Source organism: Pararge aegeria, chromosome 20 (assembly GCF_905163445.1).
Source record: "Pararge aegeria chromosome 20, ilParAegt1.1, whole genome shotgun sequence".
NCBI classification, from domain to species: domain Eukaryota; kingdom Metazoa; phylum Arthropoda; class Insecta; order Lepidoptera; family Nymphalidae; genus Pararge; species Pararge aegeria.
The window spans coordinates 9,265,335-9,286,745 of record NC_053199.1 but is presented as its reverse complement, the minus strand read 5'-3'; the positions used below and the strand labels follow the sequence as shown (position 1 = coordinate 9,286,745).

Here is a 21,411-nt window from a genome sequence, read left to right as displayed (position 1 = left end):
ATTCCGAGAAAAACTACTGCAGCACCAAAATTACGTGACAACAGCCCGTGCTCGGTATGTAATTCATTGTTTTTCTCCCACTATGTCTCACTTACCATTTTGCTATATTGTTAGGTTTGACGCGTTTCTGCAACTACCTATTACCTGTTTTCCACATTAAACAGAACTCTATGTACTATCAAGGGATCCTATAATATTTATTCTGGTCATCCTCTATTCTCCTTTCAGTGCCTCTAAAATATGAACAAGGTTATTAGGGGTATAATATACGTCATTGTTTATTAAACTAACACTAACCAGAGTGGCAAGGAACGCCATCTAGTTACAATACGTCATCTACGTCACGTACGTATTGTCACTAGATGGCGCTCTTTCGATACCTACCTTCCAAATTTCTCTCCTCTAAGTGAGACAAAAACAATTTAATTCTCAGAAATACAAACACTGCGTTTGGTACGTATATCGTATCGATAGATCGTAACGGTTGATACTTTTGAATCTCAAAGGTTTGAATATCGGCATATTTAAAACAATAACTCTTGTACCTCCTACCTATGGCATTATTATCCAAAAGTAACACCTACTCAATAGACATTGGATCTTTTGTAAATATATCTATTTTGAATCGCCTAATTAAACGGCGGTAAAAATGAAATAGGAAATAATTTGTAAGCGTAGGTGTATGTGTCCTCATCATCATCATATCAACACATTACTGGCCCACAACGGGGCACGGGTCTCCTCCTACAATGAGGAGTTAAGGCCGTAGTCAACCAAGCTATCCTATTGCGGATTGACCTCATAAGCCTGTAATTACACCGGCAACTAGAACTACGCTCAAATATAGCAATGCTTCTTGGTAGCAGCCATAAGCATGGCGATAATACTTTCCTGGACAAGCTCTGCCACTAAAATTTACTATTACTAAAATGCAATAAAACAACCATTTATGTTCAATAAAGTCCTTTATCTATTATTTACATAAAATAACAAACAAATTCCAATCATATATACAAAATGACCGCATAACAAAAAACCTTAACAACTTCTAGAAGATACCTTTAATCACCGATTACATTAGATTGCACTTTTAACCGCCTGCCTATAACCCGAACTTATAACAAAACTCGAATAGATTTACCGTAATAAATGTTTCATTACGATAAATCGATTGAGTATTAAAAAAAAAAACCATAATTAATTAATTTCATGTGGTACTTTACACTTTTGAAACGTCTGTCAGTTTGTAGTTCACCATATCTGCGTGTTACATTTATCCCAGCCATTTTGACGAAAGTAGATGACAAATGTCTGGCGATTACGGTTATGAACTTCTTTCTATGCAGAAACAAATTATTTAAAACTGTTTGAGCCAAATAGAATAAAAATTCTGTGAAGACCAGCAACCATACAGGACTATTTCGTAAAACATATATAATAATGTAGCCCCACAACTCATGATACTCATGATATCATGAGTTTTGGGGACACAATAATATCATTGCTACATAAAATCATACATTTATATTATATCATTATTGAGATCATTCAATCTACAGTAAACCAGCGTGGAATAACTCGGACCAAGATTTGTCTCCATCATCAAACCTTTGTTTACATTACCTATGGTTAAACGATGATCAGAGTAGAAAGAAGTACGTTCCTGACGGAAGTGCCCCGACCCCATACGTTTTCTTTTCGTAATGTAGTTACTTATTTGGGGTGTAATATACGTTATTGTGTATCAAACTAACGCTAACCAGAGTGGCAAGGAACGCCATCTAGTTACAATCGTAACGTACGTCTCTTATGTGTACGTACGTACTGTCACTAGATGGCGCTCTTTCGATACCACATTAATCGTATTTAACTGTCACGTGATCGAATAAGTAAACAAAGGCAGACAATGTGCATGCATGACAACTCTGCTCTCAAAGAAAATATATACTTGTCATAAATCACTTGTTAAAGAGCTACGAAGTCATAGACAGGCGATATTACACGAACCTCTCACCAAAGCATATAAACTATAATACTTTGTATTTACGTAAAATATTTTAACATAACGAGCTTTCCCATTAAGCCAAAACTAAGCTAACTAATTAATATATTAAAAATTCCACATAATCCTAACTACGTTGTAATGTACAAACAAACAACTAACCTAACTACAATATCGGAATTATTCTAGCGTAGTCTTTGGCAATAACGTTTGATTCCTGATTTATTTGCTACGAATAAATCGGAAACTTGGAAAGTTTTGATATAGCAGGCTCTAAAGAACAAGGCTCTGCGCATAGACGCTTTTCATACCGAAACTGGAAACCGCGGTTGTAGTTACAATTACCGCTCGATTGCAAACCCATTATCTTCATACTATGAAGTTAGTTTATAGCAGTTACTACCTGGTTGCCAACCTGTCATCTTTTTCTTTCGTTCCAAAATGAAAAGTATCTGTGTTTGCGCAGAGCCTAAAGTGACACTTTGACACACTAGCGGTAACTTAACTTTGACAAGGACATCTTCAGAAAGAGCAGGAAAAAAAAATCTTAAAATCAGTATTAAAATGCCTTTCAAAGTTAAATCATTATTGTTTAAGCCTTCCGTATAGTTATGAAACTAATGATGCAACAATTCTTTTGTTTTTTTTTTAATAATAATTATCATTATATTTATTCTTACTTTAATATTTATTGCTCAAACAGTAATGTTTATGCTATGCCAAAGCGAAAAGTTCTATAGGCCTTTAAAACGATTTGTAAATAAAACGAAATAAATAACATTTGTTTAAATAAATTTTCCTGATAATTTGTGATTAAATATTACATGTATATACCTAATCTAATACAGCTTTTAATTTAAGATTTTTTAATATAAATAATTTAACTCTTAATAAATAAATAGTTTTAACTGTTTAATTCCTGGATTTAATGAACAACTACATGTTTTTTTCCGCATTTTCTAGATTTCATCATTCAAACCAAAAAAAAGCACAAACGAGTTTTTCTTTGCTGGCCATCAGAAAAATCTACTAAATATTTTTTGATACGGTTTTTTTACTTCAAAGTTCTCACATAATTTTCAGAGAGTCAAGTTGTTGTTTCTAGTTTTAATATTTTAGTTTTTTTCAATTCAAATATTTTAGTTCTTTATTTTTACTTTAAACCTAAATTAAGTATAGTATCTACGTACATATACATTTATATGATAGATAAGTTTTATTGATTGGCCGGCATCTAATAAAATCCAAAATGTTATTTTACGTTGAACGATGTTTTGCTTTATAACATTTTGATAACCTACAAATGATAAATGTATTTTATTATGAGAATTACACAACGAAAACGACTTTGCTGTAAGCATATATATAAATGTAGCCGTTAATTAATAATGAGTGTAAGTACATAATAATTATATTGTAATAGTACCAAAAACATACTAGTTGAGCTTTACTAAAGACTAGATTATAAATTATTTTATCTATAACATATACAGCAAAAGTTAACAAGTACTATGGGGCCCGAATTTATATTGTATCCTTAACTTCTTTTAAGATTAAATAAATAAATAAATATACTACGCCATCTAGCCCCAAAGTAAGCTTTTGCGTAGCTTGTGTTATGGGTACTAAGATATCTGTTGAATATTTTAATTAATATAATACTTATAATATACAGATAAACACCCAGACACTGAAAACAATCATGTTCATCACACGAACATTTTCCAGTTGTGGGAATCGAACCCACGGCCTAGGACTCAGAAATCAGGGTCGCTACCCACTGCGCCAGTCGGCCGACATTATGGTTAGAGTTTCAATCAATTACGATAAAATGGTATAAAATATTCGAATATACGAAATTATATTATAATATTAAATACAGAATGGACAGGACTTAGATGATATGCTATCAATCAATTTTTTTTTCCGATGTTAAGAGTTTACTGTTGGAAATATGTAGTTTTATGCATTGTACCATTAGTATTCCAGTACATTATAATTTTATATCATGAAGTGCAGCTACAAATATATATATTTTTTTAATTAAGGATACAATTTAAATTGGACACATTCATATAAAGAAAAGACACGTAACTCTCTATTCAAATGCTCACCTTAACTTCGTTTGGATACTTAAAAGTAAATGTACTAATAACAGCACTACAACTGCCCTAAATTATATCGCACACAAACCCTTAACTAAGATCTTAGAAGCGCTGTCCTTTTTTAACGGTTATAGTTTAAAAAGGACAGCAATATATTAAGTCGAATTAAATATAGGGTTTGTGTACAAGTAAATTGGCACCAACATTTGCACCTACTCTTGGATCTATGTTGCGTGTTATCCTATACTACATTGTATTGGCAAGATACAATCGATATTAAATCTCGAGTTATCTGTTATCATTATAAAACCATAGACTCAGAGCATTGTTTTTTTTTTTCTCTTAATAATTAAAATCGTATTGTCGCATTTTTTATTAAAAATTATGAGGTTTTTGGGTAATTTGAAAACCAAAAAGGTATGATATTTCCAAATAACCACTTTGGAAAAGCTATTATAGGATTTGGAGTAGTTTTTATTTTATAGGCTCTAAACCAGCTTACTATGAATTTTTTTAGGAATGTTTCAAACACATATTAAAAGTGTCTAACTATAAACATGCTGCTTAATTTAATCCTGTCACCGCTACTACGGTTTTTGTTTGATCTATATCTCAATTGACCTGACCTGATTTTCTCACCTAAGTTACACTGTATATAGACAAATGCCAAAAAAGAGATAATTAATATAAGCAAGAGAAAAGAGACGGTATAGACAGACCAAGTGTTCTTTACTTTAAACACGCAAATTGCTTACATTTTTACCATTTCTTTTTATTTGCTTATGTTTAAACCACAAATGCCACAGACATAGAATAAATACAGTAGTCAATCCTAAAATCGTTTTCGATTATCGAAACACAAAATAAATGCTTCATAACCGATTTGAAATCAAATTTGCAGGTTTTTAGGTAATATGTAAGCGCTAGAAAAAAAAACGAAAAACTTAAATAGGTAACTTTCTTCATTGTATACGTATTTGGGCCAAATTCAATACATACAATTCTATCCTCAGAACCTATCGGTCTGTCTCCCTTAACCTATCGTGTTTTACACATTCAATAAGACCTAGCGTCGCCTTATAGGCTCTTTAAATGGTTTCGACTTGCTCTTATATACAAAATCACAATTTAAATCAGAGTTTTCTTTGGATAAACACTAAATTAACTTTATAAACCTTCGGGTGAACCCTCACAGTAGCTTTTCGGTACAACATATTAATATGGAATATTTATATGAAATTGAATGAATGAATGAATGAATGAATGAATATAATTTAAATCATTTTGAAGCAGTTGTTTTAAAAACCAAATCTATATCAATTTCTTTTTTTTTGTTTTCACAATAAATCTTTGGAATATTTCAGTACGCTAAATTCATAGAGTATAATCTTCTGTTATTATTATGAAAGAAATAATCAATAAAAATGATAAACCTCATAAGCGTGAGAGATATATTAAACGCCTCACTCCTGGGGCACAACTGTCTTAAGAGGATCGGATACCGGATATACCGGATATACAACCCAACACGCTGGTCTAATGCCGGTTCGTGGGTTATTATAGTGGGTTAGAATATTAATTTCTTGAATAAAGCGTCTGAAATTAGTATCGCATTTTTTCTCGTATAAAATGTGTGTTGCATGTAATGTTATTTGTACAGAAAAGATAATATGAATATAAAACCCAAAGCTTTAGAATATAAAGTACTAACTCAACATATAATAATCACAGTACGCAAACCGCGAGGATAGAAGTACAATTTAACAATCATACAGTTGGAAAAAGCCTTGTTTAAGACTTAATTCGCTAACGACGGCATTTATGTATTTCTAACAAAAGTACGATTGGTTTTGTAAAAGGATGCATCAGCTGGCAGCTTATGCCTTAGGAAAAGGACAAATTGTTTCTCAGTTTAGCTTGCTTTGGGAAACGAAACATTGCGAGAAGGACAGAACTATATCTGGTTAGGTAAATTCATTTACCTAACCAGATATAGTTTCAATTGAACATTGTTTCAGACCTTAACTTAAGCCTCTCGCATTGCTTAGCTGCCTAAGTTAATGCTTTTAACTTACTAAATGCCTGCTATACCTGGGAATGCCAGGCAGGTCGATTACATATTCCATTGTATGTTACCCAGCCAGACAGTTTCAAACATTCGATGTCCAACTGTATGCTAACTAAACTGTGACAGAAAGAACAAACTAGAGCGACGTACGAAGCAGGTACTAACTCGGATGTTTTCGTAAAAAAATGCCATTAAAACATAATCACAGAGAAACTAAAAATGCACTAGTTAAATATCACTGGTCCGTTCACTCCACTCACTGTTCAACGCACTCAGTCGTTCACTTCACTCTCACTTCTCTCTCACTTCACTTGCGTGAGAGCGCGTTAACTAAAGACCGTGTCGTTGGGCACGTCTATGTTGATGTCGGCTCCCTGCGCCATGTCTGTTAGTATCACGCCAGACAGTGCTTCTAGTGACTGTCTCACCTGGGAATAAAAGTGAGGTTTTATAATACAACATAGATTTTTTTTTAGAAAAAAAAAACCGACTTCTGCAATAAATGTTAACTAAAAAGTTAATATTGCGTTGTACAAATCTAGCTGGAAACGGTGATAGCGCATTGGGTAGGAACTTTACTTAAATTTCCAGGGGCCGAGTTCGAATCCCAGCTTGCACCTCTAACTTTTATAAGTTACTAGCTGTCCCGGCGAACTTTGTACCGCCAAACAATTTTTTGTATGAATTCTATAATTTAATACTTTTTATCCTATTCCGGACTAAGAATAATCCAAGAAATCAGATATCATAAAAATTGGTCCAGCCGTTCTTGAGTTATAAATGGTGTAACTAACACAACTTTCTTTAATATATATATAGATGTGCGTTTTTTTTAAGTAATTTAAATATCAATTGCTACAACGGTGAAGGAAAACATCGTGAGGAAATCTGCATGTCTGAGAGTTCTACATAATGTTCTCAAAGGTGTTTAGAGTCCACAAATCCGCAGTGGGCCAGCGTGGTGGACTACGACTTTAACCCCTTCTCATTGTAGGAGAAGACCTGCGCTCTGTTGTGGGCCGGTAATGGATTGATGTGATGGTGATGAAATCTAGCTTGGTACAAGTCGCCGAAAATTTGCAAACTCTATTAACTTTGATAGTAAATGTGGTTGTACAGTGTACACGGCTATAAGCCCTGGGATAACATGTATTTACCGCATACTTCAAATTATTAGAATACATTTTTTTTTGTCATAATATTTTTTTTATTACCCACAGACCTAAAGTGAAGAAAATGTTTTAGCATTACGTCTGCCTGTCGTAAGCGACTTTATGGTTGTGCAATACAGAGAAAAAAAAACTTGTAATACCTTGGTGAGTAGCAACAGGTTGGTGGAGAGGAAGGCGTGCAGTTCGGAAGCGGCTCGACCGTGCAACCTAGCACGCCACCGTACTAACTCTGAGTACAACTCCTCACCGGACGCAGAACTCTGAGGATACAAACGTTCTATTCAAATAATTCAAATCTATATCTATTGTAATAATATAAATGTAACAGATCGAATTCTGCACATTAAAGATAAATTGAGTTTTTTTTTTTGCTTCAGTACAAAAGCCAAAACTGTACTATTTTTATTTTTGTCTGTCTGTCTGTTTCTTTGTCGCGCATCACGCTGAAATGACTGAATAAATTCAAATGAAACGGCATGATTTGAGTTCATACTACGATCATAGGTTAACAAAGGTTACTTACTATCGCGAAAAGACAATTGTTTTTTATATGTGCGTGTGCACAGTTCCTTTGGGAGAAGGGTGTTAAGTTTGCGATTTTACACCATAACTCCCCGTCAAATGTAAAACAATTTTAAATTATTATTTTTGGACTGGATATGTTATAGTATCAGTTTTGGTGCACATATTTCGTGTAGGTCTGAAGAATAATATTCGAGATAGAAGACCTCCTCAGCGGAGGAAAGCGAACCCCTTAAACGATACTGAATATACAAAGTGTTGCCACATTTATGAGGACTTTATTGCTAAAATATGTTAGAAATTTACAGCTGACGGATGTAACAATGCGATTTCTTTCTCCCTTTAACGATTACTCATCTTTGTTAGTTATAGGAGCCGAGACTGATGGATACCAAATCCTCTTTCTATATTCCAAAGTCGAGCACTCATCCATTTACGGACTTGGTTCAACGTTACTTATCAAGCGATAATATGTGGCGCTGCTATAAAGGCACGCATTATTTCCAGTCATTTGCTATAGTGAGTTTATGTCACTCACCGATTGCGTATCGGTACGCGAAGTACGTGACAGAACAGTTGAGTAATAGGAAGAACGCAAGAAGTAACGTGCGTTATACAGCGAGACAATGGTATCTTCTGCAATGCTGGCTGGATCGATGCCGCGCCCCCTATCATAATAATATGTCACTCACCGAATGAGTATCGCAGCAATGGAACAGTCGGTACGCGAAGTACGCCGCGGAACAGGTGAGTAACACGACGAACGCCAGAAGCAGTGCGTGTGTACATCGTGGCGCGCGGCGAGGCGGTGCCGAACCCGTCAGCAACGCGGGTTGGATCACTGCCGCGCTCGCTGTAGCGAAACAAAGCACACGTGGTCAGTAATGTACTCCCTATACAGCCCATACAAAAACTAACTGATTACAAGTGCTCTAACTATCATTAAACACATTCATAGCCTATAACTGTCCACAGCTGGACTGAGGCCTCTCTCGATGGGAGGGTTAGCCCATAATAACCGCGTGGACAGACGGGTTGGTGATCGCAGTAGATGGTACAGAAGAAGCCGTGGCCCAATCCCCGTTATATTCATTTAGTCGCCTCGTACGTAAAGAGGAGGGGGTGGTGACAACTGTATTCTGATCTGCCGTCTACCACACGGCCTAAATGTGCTCGGACTATTATTAATATCATTATCGTACACCTCTGACCAACACCGCGCACTGTAGAACACTTTGTAGCTGAACTGCAGAAGAAATTCCCATAAATATGCAGTCATGCATGGGAATTTCTCTATTCACCTTTACTTCAAACACGTTGACAGATTTGTATGTAATGCTTACATAATTCCGAGTGACACGGGCTATAAGTTTTTGAAAATAATTCAAAATGGCGACTGCACGGCCGCCATTTTGGACTATTGATTACAAATTTTCTTAAATTCTCTAGTCTATAAAAAAACTTACCAGCTGCTATAATAGCATCGGGCTCTGGTCTGACGGGTGCCGTGGGCGCGTCGATGTGGTCCGCTCCGCCAGAACTGCTGTCGTCCTCCGGAGAGTATTCCGACGCTTCTACTTCCGAACTCCTTCCGAGATCCTGGAAATTTATACCAGTGGTAAGCGTATGCATAGAGGATATAAATAATACTTTTGCACCTTTATCAGGGACCACAACATTTATACTAACATTCATCGTCATCATCAACCATATATAAATCTTCTAAAGAAACTTGAAAAGCAACAAGTTAAGGTCGTACCTTGTACATTGTAGTTGTACAAGGTACGACCTTGGATTTAAAGCTCAAATTTGTCCGCACTTCTGTAGAAAGGGCTCGTAATCAAAAAAGCGTATAGGTCATACAGAACCTCGTCTAACTCCCTGTCTAAAATAAAAACTGATTTAAGGACGTGCAAATTGAAACATTAAAAATTCAATAATAAAACCTTGGCTTAGATCTAATTATCTAAAATTAAACTTACTCGTAAGTGAATCCGTTCACTCACATGTTCATAACATAATTATTTATTATTAAATCATCGCTAAAGTATAATCTCCTACTAGAAGGAAAATCGAGGCCATGTGTTTTTATATCTATTTTTTAACGTTGGCTCGACAATAAATTTACACGATATCGTAAAAAGATAGGATAAGTTATACATTGCTTGTTTTTTTAGGTAGACATTTATTGTATCTAGATTTTTGTATCGTGCGAATAATGAATTGTGAGTGCATCTATAGATTTGTATTTCAGGATTGCAAAAAACAAATTTCCACCTATGACGCTCTGCAAAAATAACGAGGTAAATATCTCGTTGTTTTTAGCAGTACTTATGGAATTTAAGGCTCCAAAATATTCGCTTGAGTTTCATCCGCATAACACTACCTAAGTTAAATATTATCAAACCACAGATTTTCTTATCACGCGAGTAAGATGACTTACACCTTGTCCGTACACATTGATTGCATTTAGATAAGGTGTTCACGGCATAGGTGCCCTGCCCTCTCTTCTAAAATTATAATATATAATATACGCGCGAATTCAATCCGCACCATACCACATAAAATTTTATAAAACCATTTTTTTTTTAATCGCTCAAGTAAGATAAGTTATGTAAAGAGCTCTTCCAAAGGACAACCAAATATTTAATCCGCACCGCACCACGTGAAATTCTATCAAACAAGTTTTTGAAGTAGAACTTCTTTACACGCTTGACTTGGGGAGTAAGCTGGGCAAGAGAGTTACAAAAACTGTGATCGGGCAAGGCGAACAGAATTTGAGATAGAGATATAAAATTCATTTGGTATATTACTGTATATTTTTCATAAATGTATGTACTACATATAGGAGCTAAAGAAGTTTTACTTCGGTCGTGTGGTCTAAAGCACACTCGTTTTTTTTTTAACGCGCGAATTTTAAATTGCAAGTGCCGTTGTGTTTTTTTTTTGCAGCGTAGTCCAAGTCTAAGAGAGAGCTACGTACCGGTGGTTCGGGCACAGCTAGCTCGGGCACCCGGGTCGACTTCCACACGTGCATCATCAGCTTGTAGGTGGAGTCGCGCGACAGCAACGAGCCGAACACGTGACGCTCGTCGCGCGTGCATACGCCCACCGCGTTTGGTATTATACGCGCCACCTTCTCTTTCGTTATGCGAAGGACGGACGTCGTCGGTATTAACAGCTGGAACAAGATAAATCAAAAATTAAATAACTTCCCAAGCGAAAACAAGCGTAACACAGTATAAAACACTTATTCGAAGCTTGAATTAAATTTTTTACATTATTAAAAACATCTCGCGTATCTTCTAAATACTAGAAGCATTTACTCAATAGAAATTTATTTTTAAGTTATTATCATTTTTATATTATATATATATATATATGTATATATATATATATATATATATATTTGTAGTTACTTATTTATTTATTAGTCCTTAGTTACAAGTATTGTGTTTTATATATTAAGTTGAAAGTTTAAATTTATAATTTCTAAATTTTCTCCGGCGTGAGGCTTTAGCCGTGGCTTGTTACCACTTTGCGGAGAATGACGTTACGCTAAGCGATTTAGCGTTTCGGTACCATGTCACGTGGAAACCGATTAGGGGGTATGGATTTCATATAACTGCAAATACTCGTACGTATTATGTAAGTTGGTAGTAATAGCACAGAGGACTCTGTTGTCGTTGCCATAATCGCCTTGCACGACACTCGCGGGAAGAGGACCCTGATGACAACTGTATTCTGGTCTACCACACAGCACGCAGTATGGTAATATACAATGTGTAAATGAAAACCAAAGTAATGCTTCAGAGGCTATAGCGGTACATTAATGACTGTCTGTGAGACTTTTCTGTGAAACCGAAACGCTAATAGTTTTTGAGTAAACCATTGGCATAGTTTTTACTGAAAGTACTTAGATACAGCCCTAACATCAAATGCAAAAGTAAAATAAAGTTATCCCTATAACTTTATTAGCTACGCATCGCGAAGCGCAGGTACTATGCACATGTCGCTCCTTTATCTTCAATAGGGTTGTCAAAAGTAAACATTTAGATTGTTTTGGATTAATTTGTATGGAAAAATAAACATACTTCCTTTGATTTAATATTTTTACAGTGTGATTCCTTATTAAATATACGTATGCACCCTTCTACAGTATTTCGTAATTCCGGTACACGTTGTATAATCTAATAATAATTAATCTATAAAAAACGGTAACAACTAGTCGGTTAATAAAGCATAATAAGCACGATTTTATTATTTACTTTAAGAACCAATTAGAAGCTATTCTAATTTTCATTAGAGCTGTCTTTTTCACAGAGTGTTTAGTCTTTTCTACCTCCCACGCTCCCTAGTCTCCCGTCTCGCTGTTGTTTGTTTTATTATTTTCGCCGTCTACAAAAGCTTTTGATTCAATTAATTGAAAAACTTTGTCTTCATTATAACGTGTTAATAGTACCCATCCAATCGACTGATTCTTAAACATTCTTATTGGACTTAGCGTTATGATATATAGCCTTAAACCTTCCTCGATAAATGGGCTATGAAACACTGAAAGACTTTTTCAAATCGGACCAGTAGTTGGTGGTCCGGATGACGTCAAAAGTCGAGGACCTCGTCTTTGCCGGCGAAGACGCTGCGCAAAGGTTGACCGTGTGTCCTGATAGGGTATTTTCTGTAGTACCTAATGAAATCACCTTGTTGAGAGTGGCGCTAAGGTTGGGTGAGTAAAAACAAGCCGCCACTATGAGAGGGTTGGGATGTCGGATGGACTTCTGGAAGTAAATTTTGGTGAGTTTTTTGAAATATTGAGAGGTAAGTAGCGAGTTCAAGATCTCTGTGGAGTTGGAAGTTGCGCGCGAACCAGGGGAACCCGGTATCATTGCGCAAGAGCAGGTTTTGATCATCAAATAATTAACTTCTTACTTCTGCCACCTTCACCACGTCAAGTATATATTTAAGAAAAGAAAGAAACCTGAAGAAAGATTTAGAATACAAAAGGCGGCATTATCGCTGCATAGATCTATTTCACTTCTTCAGTTTCAAATATTCTTGTTCTATTTCAGATATCTAATTATCTCTTGGCGAGCATGCTAGTGTAGTCTAACTCTTTGTAGGAGAGGGGGATTTCGTATGTTGATCTACCAGGCTGCTATAATGCAAATTGCTGGGCTTTAAAGATATATTAATACTTTTTGCCCGCGACTTCGTTCGCTGGATTCAAATCTGTAGGTACTATTACAATGAAGATAAAGGATTTTTTTGTTTGTTTGTTTATTTCTTTGTACCAATAGGCTCCGAAAAAACTGGACTGATTTTTACCATTTCTTCGCATAAAAAAGCTAAACTATCACTGTGTAACATAGCCTTCAATTTATTTTCCAAAAAATTTGATGTAACCCAAAGTAGCAAAATTTTTACACGTAACCTGACTAGTTGTGTACACATACTTTGGGTTGTAGCTTAGAACAAAATTTGTAATTACTTATATTTACATCTACTTTTAGTTATTACCTGTTTTGTGTAACTAATAATAATAAATAAATAAATAAATTAAGTGTTGGTTGGTATTATACGGGTCTGTCTCTTACAAGGGATATGGCAGTGTTAATTAACGGTAAGATTAGCAAATTCTCTCGCTATACGGTAGATACACCCGTATGAATGGCGTAGATATAATTAATGCACCCCGTTTACCTTGGAATCTGACCTGAGAATAGGTACTGGAGTGCAGCGTGCACTCTTATTTGCTATCGTATGAATAAAATATATCAAGTATAAGTTTTTTTTATTCTAAAAGTTTGATAACCTCCCTGGCGCAGTGGTGAGCGCTGTAGTTTGAAGTGGGAGGACCCGAGTTGTTCGTTCCCCGGCTGGGCTTATTGAATTTAAAATTGCCACAAAGCGATTTAGCGGTACAATGTCGTGTGAAAACTGAAGAGGGCTATAGGTTTAAAATAACTGTAGTAGTCGTAATAGCTCAGCCCGTTACCACCGTCGACTGCCACTTACCGGCAGGTGTGATTGCAGCGGGGTTCATCTGGAGGATCTGGATCATGGGTATGGCAGTAATATTAAACCCCCGTCCATTGCCGCGTACTACCGTGGTAATGAAAGGGGCGAAATTTTAATTTTTTTGTTTTGCATTGGCTAAAGGAGTAAACTCACTCAAATGTCATAAAGTCACCTTTTTCATGGGCACAGCATACAGGCATCGTACCGGGATGCTAAATTGCTTGGCGGCGGATCTATACTGATAGAGTTACCAGTAGGTACCCAACAGAACCAGAGAAAATGCAGAAATTATTAATTTCCAAGTCGCGCCTGTCAAGGAACGAATCCAGCACTTCCCACTTCATTGATTTCTTGTGAAACGGTAATTTTCCGCGCCTATCCTGTGTGAGTAGGTATATCTACTTGGAAAAGTACTTATATCATCATCATCGTATCAACCCATTTGCGACCCACTACAGGGCACGGGTCTCCATTCACAATGAGAAGGGGTTAAGGCCGTAGGCCGTAGGTTTCCTCACGATGTTTTTCTTCACCGTCGCAGCAAGTAACATTTGTAATTACTTAAACCGCACATTTTAAGAAATTAAGGAACATAATTAAGCCGGAATTATTGAAAACAATCTATTTTGCCCTTTGCCAATCCATCCTCTCATACTGCATATCTGTGTGGGGAGGGATCGGAAAAGCGCATATAATTCATCTTGAACGGGCCCAGCGATCGGTTCTTAAAGTCATGGGTCATAAATCCTACCGTTTTCCAACTCACCTACTGTATGAATCCTATAAAGTCCTTACAGTACGTCAACTATTCTTGTTGTCCAATTACCCTCAAGATACATTCATCCCTTACATTTGACCCCACATTCCCCGCTAACAAACGCAGAAGCGACATTGTTTGTCGTATCATTTACAAGCCTCGAACATCCTTCTTTAAACACCAACATTCATTCTTAGCTCCCTATATATATAACAAGATCAATAAAAAATTAAATATCTATCCTATGACTACTGCAAATGAGCTATGATCAAACGGAAGAGTTCATTCTATCAAATATAGCCATCCTGTAGTACGTACGAGTATCTATAATATACACGCACACGCACGCACGCACACACACACACACACACACACACACACACACACACACACACGCCCACACACACACACGCCCACACACACACACACTAAATCTAACGGAACATTTGTATAATTGCTGTACTATAACTCGGAGGTGGGCGGTGGTACATGCAGCACAGTTTTTACTATTGCAGTGCCACCCTTGCTAGTATTTGTAACTGTTCCAAATAAAGATTTATTATTATTATTATTATTATTATTATAACTACATAACTAAGAAAATGTAGAGGTGCGTGCTTGGATTCGAACTAGAAAGTATAGTCGAGCTCCTACAAACTGCGCTATCACCGCTTCACTTTTATCCGCATAAAAGTGATAGCGCAGTTTGTAGGAACCTAATAATATGTCCGCGACATATTCTCACTACTTGCCATTTCTGCTTATGAACCGCTCTTTGGAAACTAACAACTCATGTAATTATATCAAAGAATAAATATGACATTTTTTACTACGTATAATTAACATTTTGACTTGTAATAAAATGTTGCAAATTGTCGTGTTAGCAAATTTATATTACATCTTAGTATGTACCTACTTACTACTGCGTATAACTTCTTGTTCGTCCACTTTAAAAGACATAATATGCTGTCGCGGACTATTTCTTAGCACTTTTAAAGAGGAAGAAATCCGTCGTGCATTGTTTTGGCGTAACTTTAACCGTTTACGTATCGAACGCAAAATCTCTCAAAAGGAATAATAATTATCCCTATTTTTGCAACACTTTTATTGATTCTCCGCTTAAAATTAAATATCACGCTACGATCAATACGTATATTATATTTTTAGGCTATAACCTTCCTCAAAATACAAAACTAAATTTTCCAAGTCGAAACAGTAGTTCCTAAGAAGGCTAAGGAAAAGTAAAATTTTAAATATTTTATTTACTTTATATATGTATGAATAATTATTTATCTATCATTTTTTTTTTTTTTTCTAATTACTAACAATGCTTAAGAATAAATTAAAAAACACTATTAAAAAAATATAAAAAAAAAAAACTTCCACCCTCCGCTTGCGGGGCTTTTGAATGCCCAAGCAACCGGTGGTCAGGGCTCCAGAGTGAGAATCCTCCTCACAATACGCGCCGTTTCAAGGACTACTGCCTTCTGTATCCGACCCTTGATCCAACAACCAAGCGTAAGCTTCTTGAGATGTTGGTCGAAGCTTTTCGCGAGAAGAGCATTGACTGAAACGACTATCGGAACAACAACGGTCGACTCAACACTCCACATGGCGGTAATCTCGTGAGCAAGGTCCAAGTATTTAGATACTTTTTCCTTTTCAGCTTTCACCAGATTATCGTCATGTGGAATAGTTATGTCAACAATTATTGCACGGCGCACTGATCGATCGACTAGCACTATATCAGGTCTATTAGCTGTAATATACCTGTCAGTGATAATCGTTCGATCCCAGTAGAGCAATGTACTGCTATTATAGTTATGTCAACAATTATTGCACGGCGCACTGATCGATCGACTAGTACTATATCAGGTCTATTAGCTGTAATATACCTGTCAGTGATAATCGTTCGATCCCAGTAGAGCAATGCACTGCTATTAAATTATTATTATTATTATTACTTACTATACTATATACACTTAGTTGTTTCAATTATTCGTTTTCTACCTGTATTTATTTATTTTATTGTTTTTAAAATTGTCACCTTCATCAATTTCTCTTTTCTGACCGAGCAATCAATTTTGGCAATCTATTAACTGGGCCCCACGATACAAACAGGTCACTACAGGTACACTACAGGTCGCCTAGTGCGGGGTCCACAGGTTATAAGAGTCTAATGTCAATATAATGTGCATTACGCATTACAAATTTTTTATCAAATTATGTGAAATTGTTTTACTTTTTGTGTCGTATCCTATTATTTTTCTTTTAACTGCTGTATTATTATTTTACAATAAATTATTATTATTATTAAGATTTACGCGTACAACAAAACAAACTCTGTCAGATTTATAATATTTAGATTGTATATTATACTTTAGATTTCCGCAATTACATCTAACGTTTAGCAAAACGCTTCGAAATAAACCGAGGTCAAAGGTTAATGTTTGTAACCATACCTATTTATATTTGTAAACTTGCTATGACAAACCGGTGAACTTCGTTCTAATTCGCTTTTTTCACTGTTCCTTCGGGTTTTTAAGTATTATTTTTAAACCACCCCTGTATTGAAGGAACCAATAAAAAAAAAGAATAATGCAATTCAGTCCAACTATTTAGAAGTTTTGCGAGACCATTGAAAAACAAATTTTTAACCAATTTGAAATAAGGAAGTTCTTCTCAATTCATCGTTTTTTTATGCATTTGAAGTTGATTACGACGTTTGATGCCCAAACAACGGGACACTAAATCGCTTGGTGGCACAACGTTGTTGGTGGGGTAAGTAGCCACGGCCGAAACCTTTCACCAGATCATAGAAAATTCAGAAATTGAAATGAGCATCTTTGTTTTTTTTTTATTCCACTACAAGTTAGCCCTTGACTGCAATCTTACCTGCTTGTAAGTGATGATGCAGTCTAAGATGGTAACGGGCTAACCTGTTAGGGGTATGAGACGTATACGCGACATCGCATCAGCCAGGGAGGACGTAAAATTAAATTACAGTAAACTTACCTTAGTTACATAGCCGAAAACGTTTGAGTAGAAGGCGAAGTAGTTTTTCGTTATGTACAGATGCCCCTGGAGTAGTAAGTCACCGACTAAAGCGCACGAGTAGTCTGAAACACAATTACCACATTTATTAACACACTAGATGTTGCCCGCTTTCTTCGTCCGCGTTTATCATGGTTTCTAACAAATCCCGTGGATACCGCCTCCGTAACTCTCCATCCTTTCAACTAACTCTATGCCAAAAATCAAGTTGATTGTTTTCTTAGGTAGGGCGTAAAGGAAGGACAAACAAACTAATACATTAAAAATACACTTTCACATTTATAATACCAGAAAGTATTGATTACTATTGTATCAAACATCATAAGTATCACAGGACAGTCCACTGCTGTGCTAAAGGCATCTGCATCTACCAACGAGCCGGTTTGCATCACCAGAGTATGCCGCTGTCCGTTATAACTCCTTAGTAGCCTCGCCCGACAATCGCGTTAAGAATGGTACAACTGAATTCTAATCTGCAGACACCACACTACACATGTTGTCAAACTATAGCCACTAATTATACTCCATTTTGTTTACGTGCAATATGAAATTCGAATGGGCATTGAAACCTCATTTTCTAAAAGGTACCCGTACCCGTGCATAACTTCGAAATGTGCGAAATCAAACTCGGTCCCCCTGTATAAAAAGCCGAGGCCCTAAACTTATACATATACATACATATCATTGTACGCATCTAATATTTATGTATAATTTGAATTATTGCTGTAGATTAATTACAAAACACTTTTTTAGTACCAACCACGTATTTAACTTGTAAGATCCATTAAAGCTATGCAACAATCGTGAAACTGGTTTCGTGTAGTTATAAAAAAATACTTACTTACCTAAAGAAGATTAAACAAGAAGATTCAAGACTTTTAAACTATTTTTAAGTTAAATTCACAGTTTGTCCATATAAAATGTCAGGCCCAAATGGTTACCTTTTTTGAGGGTTAGTTAATAAAAACACTTTCATTAATCATTATAAGTAAATTCCAAACGATCGTTTATAAAGCTTACAATATTAAATTATTATTTCAAACAGCGTTGGTTATTTGTTACTCAATTTGAGCTATTCCAGTGCTAAAATGCTTGGTCGAATCGACAGAATAACTTCTTTAGTATACAAAAGGAAACCAACACGTGTTAGTTAGTTAGGTACTCGATAATTGACATGCACCGGAAAAGTTCCTCAGTCTGCGGGTAGGAGACAAAAACACCTTTCCTAAACTCCATTACTAAGTTCTTCGTTTTAAGATTTTTTATACGCCAATTACCTACTTAAAATTTGAGTTTCAATCCCAATTATTTCAAGAATTCCGAGCAGCGTTTATTTTTTATACTATCAAAGTTTTATATCCGGTACTAAAATGATTGGTTCAATAAAAGAAAAAATTGTTTTGTAAACTAGATACGAGTATATGGAACTATCGTATCGTTACTAAGCTCGCAACGTTTATAACACCATTTTCACAAAATAACTCAATCATATTACTTATTATAAACAAAGTTATAACCTATTCAATCTAAAGCGAATGCCTCTCTATTGCGTAATAAGAATAAAATGTTAATCAATATGATATTAACACCGGGCGCAGTCTTGAAACTAAATCGGAAGGTTTAAACGTCCGACCTCGCCGAAAAACATTAACAAATAAATCAGAATATTGAAACAATTGAAAATAGGGTCACATTCGAATGTACTTACAGAACTAGCTCTGGTCCCGGTTTCGCATACGTGTTACGAGTACATTCGTGAGTAAATACTACATGCAGTTATGATCACACTCCGCGTGAACGAAAGACTAATCTACAAACTAACATTTTTTTACTTTAACATCTTAATTGCATATTAACGGGGAAAACAGTACATCAAAATTTGGTGATTTATTTTCGTTTAACTACCTATTTGTTTTGGTCTATTATTATTTTTTATTAATAAATATCTCACGGGTATATCTCGCGTAAGCGACGCGTTATTTTACCAATATCTATAAATACGCCTCGGGTTTTGAGAATTGGTTAAAAAAACACGACAGTATTACTAGGCAGAGATCTAGAAATCCTTAACACAATTAAACGGTCGAAGTTATAGACCTAATTAGTCTTTACTTTGGGGTAATTATATGAGAACGATACGAGCAAATACGACCTCCTGTCCGATAGGAAACGGTACTGCAAGAAATAAAGAAGAGGTTACTTACAGTTCAGAACTCTCTCTTCGGGCCCGACCTGCGGGAAATGCCTCTGGAACTTCTTCTGTCGGGATTTGCTAGGCTGCTTTCCATCGGTCGCCTCGTCGCCTGACGCCAACCCTGATACGCGTACTGACGGCGCTGATCCGGACAACGGCTTAACTGCATTTCTGAGTACAATGACAATAATAGTAATTAATATTTATTAGTAGGATTTCATAGAATATAAAACTTACATCTATTGGTCTTTTGGTAGGTATATAATATAGTATTTATTTATAATAAATACACAAATTCGGGTGCTTGTGTATGTACATAAATACTACGCAGGCTTTAGAGATACATTATATAGTCTCTAAGACTTATCTGTGAAGCCGAATATCGTCCGTCATAAAACAGCACAAATTACAAACTGCGACTATTAATAAATTACTATAAGAAGAAGAAAAAACACTTTATTGAACGTATAACATACAGGAAAAGAAACAGTAAGGAGTATACAGTACACAATGTAGACATGCAAAGGCGGCCTTATTGCTGCAAGCAATCTCTTAAAGGCAACCTTTGTAGATAGGACTTACAGCAAGAGAACGGTATTGTGTTGATAGTTATACATAAATATCAAAATATAAAGACACATATACATAATATATATAAACATATAACAACCATAATATATATAAGTAGATTTTGATACATAATTTAATTATAATTTATTTATAAGTCTTCTTAAGCAGAAATATCAAGGAAGAACAATGGACATTGATTTCCCATGTTACTGGACCCCGCATTGGAAAGCGCCTACCAATAGTCTGTCAAGGGAGGACAAAAGGGGTATAACCCCTAGGTGAAAAAAAACCACATAAAGTGAGTATCTGTATACGTGCGGCACAAGATCGTGGAGTAAGGAAGTCCTTACAAAAGATATACGTTTAGTAGTGGAAATCTGTCGGCTGAAATGACGAAAGTATACCAATAACGATTACACAACGCTATAAACAATGCCGTATAACAAAGTGTTAGCAGTTAAGCAATTTCAGAAATGTAAACAGTCACGCCTAATGCTGAAAGTGACGGAAAAAATACCAAAACCGGTAAGTGATTGTTTTACTATGTACGATTAGGTATTACTGATTGGTTCGGTAATCGAAAAGCCGTAGTTTGAAAGCGTTGACATTGGTTATTCTTACAATTATTAATTTATGTTAAAGTTTTACTAACAAATAATAGCATAATCATGGTGGTCAAGGTCGTACCTACTGAAATCCTCGAATTTTGCAGCAATACAAAAAAATATCGCGAATTGATTTGACGGCTGATTGGCGCATTGGGCAGTGCCCTGCTTTCGACTCTCTCACTCAAGTCAAAGACTGTGGGTTCCATCGGGTGTCATAAATATGACGGTTTTTATCTGTAGCTAAACGAAACTACATAGTCTCCAGCACCGACGCAATGTTGCCTGTTTATCGGTTTTTTACCGGATATACTTCGGTGAGTGTGCTCAGGAACTTCACAATC

The 21,411-nt window shown here is 35.8% G+C and overlaps 1 protein-coding gene across 1 annotated transcript in view; it reads right to left on the bottom strand.

Annotated features, from left to right (window-relative positions):
* Nucleotides 1–3,929: 3,929 nt before the first annotated feature.
* The window catches only part of LOC120632878 (membrane-anchored lipid-binding protein YSP2-like), a 56,448-nt gene continuing 38,966 nt past the window's right edge, over nucleotides 3,930–21,411 (bottom strand). The window contains exons 4-10 of the mRNA XM_039902917.1: nucleotides 19,903–20,063; nucleotides 17,660–17,763; nucleotides 10,853–11,050; nucleotides 9,336–9,468; nucleotides 8,562–8,722; nucleotides 7,488–7,607; nucleotides 3,930–6,603 (exon numbers count right to left, since the gene is read on the bottom strand). Coding sequence (XP_039758851.1) covers nucleotides 6,502–6,603; nucleotides 7,488–7,607; nucleotides 8,562–8,722; nucleotides 9,336–9,468; nucleotides 10,853–11,050; nucleotides 17,660–17,763; nucleotides 19,903–20,063 — 979 coding nt within the window. The 3' untranslated portion in view covers nucleotides 3,930–6,501. The remainder of the gene's footprint in view (nucleotides 6,604–7,487; nucleotides 7,608–8,561; nucleotides 8,723–9,335; nucleotides 9,469–10,852; nucleotides 11,051–17,659; nucleotides 17,764–19,902; nucleotides 20,064–21,411) is intronic.